Below are 10,178 nucleotides of genomic sequence, written 5' to 3'. Positions count from 1 at the left end.
GCCTGCTTTGCGTCTTTGAAGCTCCGCCTCATTCCGTCTTTCGCGGTGATTCTCAACTCGGCAGGATAGAACAGACCATAACGTACACCTTCATAGCTTCTGAGTATGCCACGAACCTCATTGAAAGCTGACCGCTGTTTCATGACTTTTTGAGTATAGTCGGGCTGAAGATGTATCTTGTCCCCGTCGGACGTGACAATCTCCCTTCTCTGCGCGGCTTTCTTAAGCAGTAATTCTCTCTCCTGGAAATAGTGGCACTTTACTACAAATGCCCTTGCTGGATGTCCATCTTCTGGTCGCGCTCTCAGAGTTCTGTGTGCCCGATCTAGTACAGGGGCCTTATCTAGCTGCAGCGAGTCCTTAAGCAGTTCAGATATGAAATCAGGGATATGCTTCCCTTCTTCCCGTCTCTCTTTTATACCCGTGATGCGTAAATTACAGCGACGAGATCTAGCTTCCAAATCCTCGTTTTTTGCTTCAAGTGTAACAACGTCTTTTTTAAGTTTTGCAACTTCTCGTTGTAGTGTACTCACTGCATCTGACTGCCCGTTCGCAGCTTCTTCCAGTGAAAGCACCTGCGTCTCGAGAGTCGATATTCTCGCGGTAGCCTGCCCCATCACTGTAGCGAACTCGTCTCTCAGTTGCTGACACTGAGTTTTGATTTCAGTGGCCTGAGCTTCGGCTTTTTCGTCCATTTTCATGAGTAGCTCCGTTTTAAGTACTCTTATTTCCCGGAGGACGAGCTCTTGGTTAGTTTCCATTCTGCTTTCCACTGTTCCCCCTTTCACGTGTTCCGCCATCTTATCAGTTTTGTTGCGCTTGCCAGCCATAGCCAATTAGGCTCGAGAAAGTCCAGAAGCAGAAAAAATTATTAACTATAAATCGTCTTTAAATAGACTCTGGTTTTTTAATTACTTGATTTCGGCATGATCTGGTCGAGAATGCGTTTGTGGTTAAAAATATGTCTAGTTCAGTATGGAGAACCGTCAAACACGTCTTCACATGTTGCCGACCAAACCGGAACGTAACTCAATATTGTAATGCATTACTTTCAAAAGTAACTTTACCCAACACTGAGTAATCAATTCTAAAGGTATGATAACCTTGGATAAAAATATCATGGTATTGTGTTTACTGCTCTAAAATAAGTTCTTTTTTTAATGTTTTAGTAAAAAACAACAACTTTTGCTGTATTTTCATAAGTAATTGAAAAATTACAGTTCTGTAATATGCACAGGAAGTTTAGCCAGAAAAGAAATAGTCATGCTCAATTCAGCCTGGTTTCTCTTCTGGTTTTTTCCTTCACTTTCGTCGATTGGTGAAGTTTTTTCCTCGCCGCTGTTGCCCCTGGCTTGCTTGGTTTGGGACTTGTTGAGCTGCGCATCAATGTATTTGCTCTTCAGTGTTTGGACTTTTTAGCAGTGAAAATTAAACTGCACTGAACTGAACTGAACTTCAACTCTGAAAACTGGACTGACACAGCTTCAATTTACTATAGTATTCTATGTTAAGATGCTTTGACACAATACACTGTAAAAGCGTTAAAGAAATAAAGATGAATTAAATTGAATAATCAACACAAAACTAATAGAAAGGCCATTAAAACTGTCCTTTTGTGTTCTATTTTCAAAACATTTGATTAATGTGTCCTGCTTGTCTATAATTGTAAGAATTGTATTTAACAAAATACTTGTTTTTTGTGTGTGTTTGCTTTAGTGTTTCCAATTTCTGTTTATTTTTGTATTATATTTATCATTTACCTTCTACAACCCTAGCATTATGTTGTTTAGGCCACTTTATTGTCATGTATCTGTGTAAAACAGTGTTTCTCAACTATGTTCCTGGAAAACCATCAGCTCTGCACATTTTACATGTCTCCTTCAAACACACCTGATTCAGATCATCAGCTCATTAGCAGAGACTGACAGACCTCTAATGGGAGTGAGAGATAAAGACATCCATAACATGCAGTGTTGGTGGCCCTCCAGGAACGTGTAATAATAAATATATAATATTAATGATAATAATAATAATGAAACTTATACAGATGACCTTATTATTTCTTTCATGTTTGATAGAAAGGATGAGCTCGTTCTCTGGAGCCACGTGGACGTCACATCCTTTCTAGTTTCCCGGGGAACAAATGAGTCCTTCACGTGAAAACAGTCTGCAGGTTTTCAATCAATCCGCGACGTCAGGGTATTTTTATTTTTTATTTTAATTTCAGTATATCCCAGCCTAATACATGCAAATATTTACGTGTAGGGTCTTTTGTTAATATGGGAAAATGAATGTGGCCTACAAACCTTTGTTGACAACGAAACGCCAAAAACGACAGTAAAATACGACAACTTTGTCTCAAGATAACAAATTTGAAGCTGTAATGTAAGTATGACATTATAATCTCAAAATTTATGTTTTTAAATATATAAAATGTATATTTCTTATCATAAGTGTGTTATATGAAAACAAAGTCATATAATTTTAAATTAGCCTAGCTGTTGCATTTGAATACATAAACCGTATATCCTGGTTTATGAATCATATTTTTATGCATCTCCAAATAGACAATTTAATTTTGTAAATAATTATTTACAAAAGGTTACTATAGTAAAAGTGTTGCAGCCATTTTTGACCCAGCAAACAATGAGTTGGTGGACCGTCGGCGTTTTTTGGTCGGCACAAATTCAGCGGCTTGATATGGGCGGACCGCCGTCGGCTTACCAGCGGCAAGCCGCCCATTCTAAAAGTTATGTCGGCCCACCAGCGTTTTTTGGGGTGGCACGCCACCAGCGGATTACCGTGGGTGGACCGCCGTCTGGACACCAGTGGCTAACCGATGGCCCACCCAGTGATGTTTTTAATGTTGTTGGCTGTTCTGTACCTGATATAAGTACTTGTGTTTAACACTTTTTACATTTTAAACGAATGAGGCACTAAATAAAAATATAGTTATTAATAAAAGCAAAGTTTAGTAAATAAAACTACAAGAGGTTTTAAATATAACAGGTTATTATTAAAACAAAACAAAATTAAGTTTAAAAATCAAGATTTAATATTAAATGTCATTATTTAATATGTTTATGAATTGTTTAAATGTTTATGTAAATGCTGCGTGACTTTAAAGTGTCCATTACCGAGCCCCATTCAAGCACTGCAGCAGAGAGCGTTGTCATGGAAACGGAGCAACGACACGACACCTGACCGTCAACAGCACTTCTCTCATGCGGCAGTTTTCACTAATTTCAGGTAAGTTTAGTCGCTAAAATCACGCAAATGTTACATATAACTGTTTCTGACACTTTTCTTACTGGTAATTGACATATTTCTGTTGAAAATGTTTTTTTATAGAGACTGTTGTGTCTTTGGAAAAAGTCCGTTAGAGTTTTAGCAGAGGTAACGTTAGCATTAGGCTAGCTATTGTTTATAAAAGTGTTGTCTTTTAATTACATTTTATGTGTAGATGAGAGGTTAGACAATGTTTTATTGGAGGTAGTCTACTTTATTTAGCCTAAAATAAGCACTGTACTGTCAACAAGAGCGAATTAAAATGTTAAAGTTAGTACATATGTGTTACTTTGATATTTCACAGTAATGTAAACTAATATTAATTTTAAAAAGTGCTCTGTGGTTTCAGGATTGACAAAATTACCCCTACAACAGAAGAAAAGAGCCAAGATGAAGGGAGCTAATCACAGAGCTGGAGGAAACACAGGTAAGACTATAATTAACTGTAAATAGATTCATGTGCATTTTTATAAGAAATCCCTACATTATCATGCATCTGATACATGTCTTGATTGCAGTTATTTTAGTTTTGACATCCAAACATAAGTGAGTGGTTTTAAACAATTTTTTACATTGCTTTTCTCAAAGCTGAATTTACAGCGTCAGTGCTCCAGTCCAAAATGTAATATTGTATTCATAATTTGCTGCTGATCAAGCAAGATTTCTTATTTTTATCATGTTTTGGTATTTCAGGATTCATTGTTGAATAGAAAGTTTAAATTGAAAAGTATTTGAATCAGAAATCTTAACTCTCTTCTGATCTGCTTTATGCACCCTTGTTTAATACAAGTATCCATTTCTTAAAATGTGTTAGTAATATATATATTTTTTATTACTTCTTTCTAGATTTTGGATCGTCCTCCACTCACTCTACCACTTTGTTTTTCCTTGCCAGACTTCATTCAAGGTAAGTAATATTATAGTGTCACTTAAAAGTGTTCCCAATGATTACTTTTATTAATGTTAATATTAATATCAACTGCATCAAACAAATTAGCCTATTAGAATGATTTCTGAAGGATCATCTGACACTAAAGTAATGATGCTAACAAATCAGCTTTGACCTCACATTAATAAAATATATGGTCACATTTTATTTTGATGGTCTGTTTGTTGAATTTAAGCTGCATTGCATCTACATGCCAACTAATTCTCATTAGATTATAAGTAGACTGTTAGGGTTGCGGTTAGGGTTGGTGTAAGTTGACATGTACTTGGTAAATTAAGGGTTAGGGATAGGGTCAGTTAATGTCTGTTGAAGGAGCAGAATCAACAGATATTAAGCAGACAGTCTATTAATACTCAAATGGACCATTTACAATGTATTGAAATTAAAAATCGTTATTTTAAACTGTAAAAATATTTCAGTGTTACTTTTAAACTGTAAATTAATGTTATCGATCAAATCGATGCAGTCTTGATGTCCAATAAAAAGACAATAAAAAATACAAACATTAATGTCAATAATGATCTAGTTACTGATGATGGACAAAAATAATGACTGATGATTCTGTTATTTCAGGATAAGAAAGAAGCCTGCTACAAGAGAGACAGCGGAAGGGAGCCTCAAAGACATTTTTATTAGGATCTGCTAATCATGAGGGGGCAGACAAAAGAACCTGCATTTTCCTTCAGCTTAATATCAGGGGTCACCACAGCGTAAGGAACTGGATATTACTTTGGCATATGTTTTACACAGCCTTCCAGCTGCAACCCAGCACTGTGAAACACCCATACACTCTCGTATTCACAGACACTTCTACACTATGTTCAAATTCACCTATAGCACAAGTGTTTGGACTGTGGTGGAAACCCACACCAAAACAGGGAGAACATGCAAACTCCACACAGAAATGCCAGCGGACCCAGCCGGGACTCACACCAGCAACCTTTTTGCTGTGAGGTGACAGTCTGAGCCACTGTGCTGCCCCAGTGTAGTTATTAATAACCTCCAGATGTTTTACAGTTTGATTTTGTAATAATAATGCACGTTTAGATTTATTGTAATATGTTAATATTTATTCGCAATGTAATTTATTTTTATGTTATTTATAATAACGTTAAATGTCATAAGAATGGTATAATTTAATATAATATTATAATAAATAATTATAATAATGTTAAAATATAAATAATACTAATTTTTTTAATAGTTTATTTTTATAATGAGAAGTCTCAAAGTTTGTCTTTATTATAGAAAACTCATTGTTGAATGGCTACCACTTTACAATAAGATTGTATGTATTATTTAATGTATTTACTAACATAATAAACAATACATTTATTACAGTATTTATTCATCTTTGCTAATGTTGGTAAATGGTAAAAAGTTGTTAATTGTTTATTCATGTTAACTCGCAATGTATTAACTAATGTTAACAAGCATGACTGATTTTATTAATGCATTAGTAAATGCTGTACATAAATTATGCTGTACAGGTATTGTTCATATTAGTTCATATTTAAACCATGAACATTACTTATAAAACTACTGTAAAATGTAACTGTTGTATGTATGTTGTTATATTATATTTGTATGTATTTTATATGTATTTTATATTTATTTTGTTATATTTGTTAACGTATGTGTTTTTGAAACATTTCATTAAGTGTTTAATGTATGTTCGTTATGCAGTATTATAAATAAATGTTATAATGATTAAGTATTTTGTACTTGATTTCATTATTGGACATATTTATATTGAATACAATTGTAAAGGCTAATATAATATTTAAAAATGACATGTGGACCGACCGCGGGCCGCCAGCAGACACTTATTTAAAACCAGCGGTCCGATGGTGGACCACCGTCGGAAAAGCGGCGGGAGCCGATGGTGGGCCGCTGGAATAACGATGAGCAAATTGACGGTGGACCGCGGGCGGCGCCCGCCAGTGGACCGCCGACTTTGCCGCCGGCGGGCCGCCAGTGGCCCGCTGGTCTTATGTTAGCTGGGGAGGAAGCCAATTATTAGTAGGCTACATTATACAAGAACACTCCAAACGTTGAAAACGGGACGCAAATAAGACATATCACTGTTTGCTTTAGGAGACGTGATTGTTTTGTTTTTTAAGTCATCGCAGTGTCATCTTGTGTCTCTGGAGTTTGTGAGACAGCTTGCCTGAGGCTTGCTAGAGGGAGATACTGTGCAGATTTCAGATCTGACCACGAGGGGGCACTCGATACTTTCTCAATAGAACGAGAAAGACTCATTCAAATCAATGAAAACATGAATGTGAAAAAAAACTTGAACGACCTGCTAGAAAATAACCTCCTTTCAGTTTATAGCTACTCTAAAAGCGTTTAATTATTGCAACCAAGAAAGGAATTTCTCTGATTTATCTGCCAAGGATATTAATGATGTGCTTTATCTATAAAGATCATTCCTGACAAATGGAAATACGTAAACATGCATTCATATTCCAGTTAAGGTTTCACGTACCATATTATTGATGGAAGTACCCTTCATGAAACGCAACCTTTTGACTAAAAGCAGGTTATTTTGAGCACACAATCCACAATGCAACATTCAGCACACTAACAAGGCAGCATGTTTGATATTTGATTCATGCAGCGTGATGACTATTGACTTTTTACTGCATGCTGTAATTAGCATCAGTGGTAAAGATCTTCCTCGCTCACCACTGCCACAAAATATGCAATTGCACTTCATTACGGAGTGTTTCATATCCCCACTGTCATCTGAGGTCTGCATCTCTGTGCTATTAAAGAAATCTGTGCTGCAGTCTCACTTGTGGAGGGGAAAAAAACCCATCAGAAATATGTGTTTAGTCGTCAGTAAAGTCTGTGTTTGCCCACACCGCTAAACAAACAAACGTAGGCCATACTCATAAAAAGAGATAGATCTCTGTTCGTGGAAACCAGCTGAGCTGGAACGTCACATGTTGCATTTGTCATGGTTATTGTTTTGCGTATTTTGCTTGAGGATTTTTTCCCAAGACCAGCTAGGGCACTCCAGGCCATCTGGTTCTGCTTTGCTCACATTTAGCTCTGCCGGGTCGATTTATTTTGGTCCAAATTGACCTGGATATTTGGTAATTGAAGATTCGGGGACAGCAGGCTCAATGGATGCAGTGCCTGAGGAAACGGGGTTATTCTGCGCTGTTGCCAATATTGGCAGCCTCTTATGCGGTATGATCACATATGATTAGTTGAGGGCTTTTGGTGAATGTTTGCTTACTGTATCATCCAACAGATTAATTATAATATTAGTACCTGTTTTAAACGGCAACCGTAGCATGAAAATGCTAACAAAGTTTTCATTTAAGGAAAATGCTAATTGTTATAAATATTGAATGCTTTGGCGCACAGATCACAGATTTGACAGAAGACACATGTCAGATGGTTGCTGAGAATTTTTTTCCCAATAGTTAGGTATTGAAAAAATGTTTAAAAGAAAAAAGTTATGCAACTTTAAATTAATAAATAAGTAAATGTATAATTTACTATATTGCATTTATATATAAAATGTTGCGGTGAGCCTCAAAATCACTGGAATTTCGATCACATTTTAACATCAGGAAATTTAAAATAAGGAAATTTAGTGTTTCTATCACTCCAATATGACAGTGGACCCACTATACACAGTTCTGTCCAAACAGCTTACAAAAGATCATAGGTGCCCTTTAATAACAACTTTAAGTTAAAATTAACATTAGCCACATATATATATTGGCTTTAATAAACAAAGCTTTATAATTCACTGTTTTTTGAGCTGTTGTGAACCTACAATAAAATAATATATTCTTAAAGCTGCCTTCCTACATTTTCTGCATCAGCAGTGTTTATTCTACATTGTAAACGCATTTAAATTTACTATATTTCTGATAACGATATCTTTAATTCTTCAACAGAGTAGTAAATAGCTGACACTTACAAGAAATTAGTTAAATGGACCATCTTAGGTGTCATGTGATTGGCTGTTTTGTTGCACGTGTCACACTTTTAACCACATACAGTCTATAATTAATCACAAACTCTAGTTTAAATCCCAAGTTAAAAAGAGAAAGTTTATAACAAACATGAAACCACTTAACCTGATCAACCTATTAATCTTAGTTCAGTTTGTCAACTTGAAACTTACAAGTTTGTTCAACTTGTTTTGTGCAACAGGCCTCTGGAGTCAAATACAGATAGTAAGAAAGCAAACACTTCATGCTAGCATTTGTTTTTCTAGCATTTTGACTTTGCAATCAGTATCTGACTTTTGCGTTTGTGAAGATAAAAGCATGCTGGCTATGAGTATTTGCGACTTTAATCAACAATTATTTACACAAATGCGATGCGGGAATGATAAAAGCCATTCTGATTTGACCTACGATGTGGATAAACAGACTATACTCTTTCCAGATCTCAACGTGAAGGTCAAACTCTCCGCCATCTGGTTGTGGCGTGAGATGTCATCATTCTTATCTGTTCCTCTCCCATCTCATGTCTGGAATCATGTATGTGCCGGCTACATTTGGTATCAGTAACATAGAGGTTACAGAAACAAATCATGACAAAGATGAAACATGATACATAGACTTCTGCCCTGAGACCATTTATCATTTAATAACATATTAGTGTGTGACCTTGGCCAGGGGGATACAGGAATTGGACCCAAACATATTTCACATGGATATAATATAGCTTCAAAGACTTAGCCTTGCATTAGCAATAAAAAAAATAATTCACCTGTCATACGTCTGTACCGTTCAGTGGTTTTCTGAAGGTGTGTGATATGATTTTTAAGGTTTAATAAATTATAGGTAACAATTTAGCTTAAAACAGCCAAATTCATATTTATGCTTCTATAATGCTAAATATTTTAAGCTCGGGACAAGATAGAGGGCTTCTGTTTTACATTTGATTGCTTCAGGCAAACATTTAAGAGCCCAGTAAATTAAGAACAGACCATGCAGTGTAGGGATGCAGGATATTGGAAAAATCTGATATTGCGATTGTTTTATTTTTCTGCAATAAATATTGCAATATGAGTACAGTTTCACAAGATGGTTCGACTCTATTTAATGCCTTTTCTGGGGTGTCTAACAGTATTCAGGTATGTAAAATTAATTAAGGTAATGCAAAAATTAGTTTCATTCTTCGCTGTTTCTCGTCTCTATTCCAAATTTCACAAAATAATAAATTTTGTTTAAAAAAATATTGTAAAAATATTGTTTTGTTTTCGTTTTCAGAAAAAATAACTCAACATTAAGAGTTTTTCCTTTAAATAAGCTTATTTATCTACCAGTGGGAAAGCAAAATAATCTTGTTTTCGACTTATTTACATTATTATTTATATTGCAATTTTTTTTTTTTGCATAAGTCGAATAAATTTGTATAAATACAGCAATTAAATACAATCATGTAGCTGCTGGTCAACTCTAATTCAGACTCAACAATGCATATTTTGCAATGTAGCTATTGTGGATGCGCACATTGTGATAACGATACTGAAGCGATATATTATGCAGCCCTAATACAGTGATAAGATATTTTTAAAAAGAAAGAAAAACATTTAAACATTAAACTATCTTGTGTGATGCATGCTAACTTAAAGTAACAATTAAATATCCATTGTAATTATAATAAAATATAATGTTTACAATGATTATTTTTTATTGTATTACTTAATTAATACTTCTAGCCAAACTAAAAGAAACAAGACTTTCTCTAGAAGAAAAATATTTTAGGAAATACTGTGTGGAAAAATTCCTTGTGCTGTTAAAAAAAATAAAAATGTCACAGAAGGGCTAATAATGTTGTCTACAATTTTGCTGCTTGTTCAAACTACTTGTTTAAAATGAGTTGACAACACAATTCTAAAGGTGTTTTTGGAAAACAATCCACTTAAATTTGTAAAAACAATTAAGTTCACTTAATTGAT

The 10,178-nt window shown here is 34.9% G+C and overlaps 1 protein-coding gene and 1 long non-coding RNA gene across 11 annotated transcripts in view; both read left to right on the top strand.

Moving 5' to 3' along the window:
* The first annotated feature begins 1,962 nt into the window (after positions 1-1,962).
* The window catches only part of sema6bb (sema domain, transmembrane domain (TM), and cytoplasmic domain, (semaphorin) 6Bb), a 286,338-nt gene continuing 278,122 nt past the window's right edge, over positions 1,963-10,178 (top strand). For 4 of the 10 annotated variants that reach the window (XM_073910237.1, XM_073910234.1, XM_073910238.1 and 1 more), the window contains exon 1: positions 2,107-2,385. Coding sequence is in view for 3 of the 10 variants with exons in the window: in XM_073910234.1 (XP_073766335.1) it covers positions 2,384-2,385 (2 nt within the window). In the remaining 7 variants the exon portion in view is untranslated. Of the gene's footprint in view, positions 1,995-2,078; positions 2,386-10,178 lie in introns of those variants that run through there. The other 6 variants (XM_073910241.1, XM_073910243.1, XM_073910242.1 and 3 more) reach the window with 3 other exon arrangements.
* Positions 3,177-5,511, top strand: si:ch73-272h24.1. Its single transcript, XR_223957.6, has 4 exons — positions 3,177-3,249; positions 3,638-3,715; positions 4,135-4,195; positions 4,811-5,511. It is a non-coding gene; the product is annotated as a si:ch73-272h24.1 (long non-coding RNA).

Source organism: Danio rerio, chromosome 8 (genome assembly GCF_049306965.1).
Source record: "Danio rerio strain Tuebingen ecotype United States chromosome 8, GRCz12tu, whole genome shotgun sequence".
Taxonomy (NCBI): Eukaryota; Metazoa; Chordata; class Actinopteri; order Cypriniformes; family Danionidae; genus Danio; species Danio rerio.
Note: the sequence above shows the minus strand (reverse complement) of the source record. Positions and strands in the feature narration are given on the sequence as shown.